This window comes from Merops nubicus, unplaced genomic scaffold (assembly GCF_000691845.1).
Source record: "Merops nubicus isolate BGI_N331 unplaced genomic scaffold, ASM69184v1 scaffold33730, whole genome shotgun sequence".
Lineage (NCBI taxonomy): Eukaryota > Metazoa > Chordata > Aves > Coraciiformes > Meropidae > Merops > Merops nubicus.
In genome coordinates this window covers 1-353 of record NW_008584116.1, presented here as the reverse complement: position 1 = coordinate 353, position 353 = coordinate 1, and the positions used below count along the sequence as shown (strand labels likewise).

The 353-nt window shown below is 61.5% G+C and overlaps 1 protein-coding gene across 1 annotated transcript in view; it reads left to right on the top strand.

Moving 5' to 3' along the window:
- Positions 1 to 255, top strand: part of LOC103775695 (reticulon-4 receptor-like 1) — a 9,833-nt gene extending 9,578 nt beyond the window's left edge. The window contains exon 3 of the mRNA XM_008943170.1: positions 3 to 255. Coding sequence (XP_008941418.1) covers positions 3 to 255 — 253 coding nt within the window. The remainder of the gene's footprint in view (positions 1 to 2) is intronic.
- The last annotated feature ends 98 nt before the right edge of the window (positions 256 to 353 follow it).

Genomic DNA, 353 nt, shown 5'->3' with positions numbered 1-353 from the left:
AGCCGTAACCGAACCTCCAAACCCTCCTCCTCGGGGCCGCGGAAAAACGGGCAGGAGGTCCCAGACTATGTGCCTGATTATCAGCACAAATTCAGTTTCGGGGCGATGCCAACGCTCGTCCCCAGACGCAAGGGTAAGTGCACCCGGCGGACACCCATCCGCCCCCCCAGCGGGGTGCAGCAGGCAGCCGGCTGCCCGGGGCTCAGGGCGTCGCTCCTGGTGTTTCTGATGCTGTTAGCGGCCGTCATCCGCTGAGCCCCCGGCTGCGGACGGAGCGAATCTGTACTGCCACCAATCTACAAAGGACCAGAGTTTCTTTTCTTCTTCTTTTTTTGTACGTGGCTAGCGTCGGC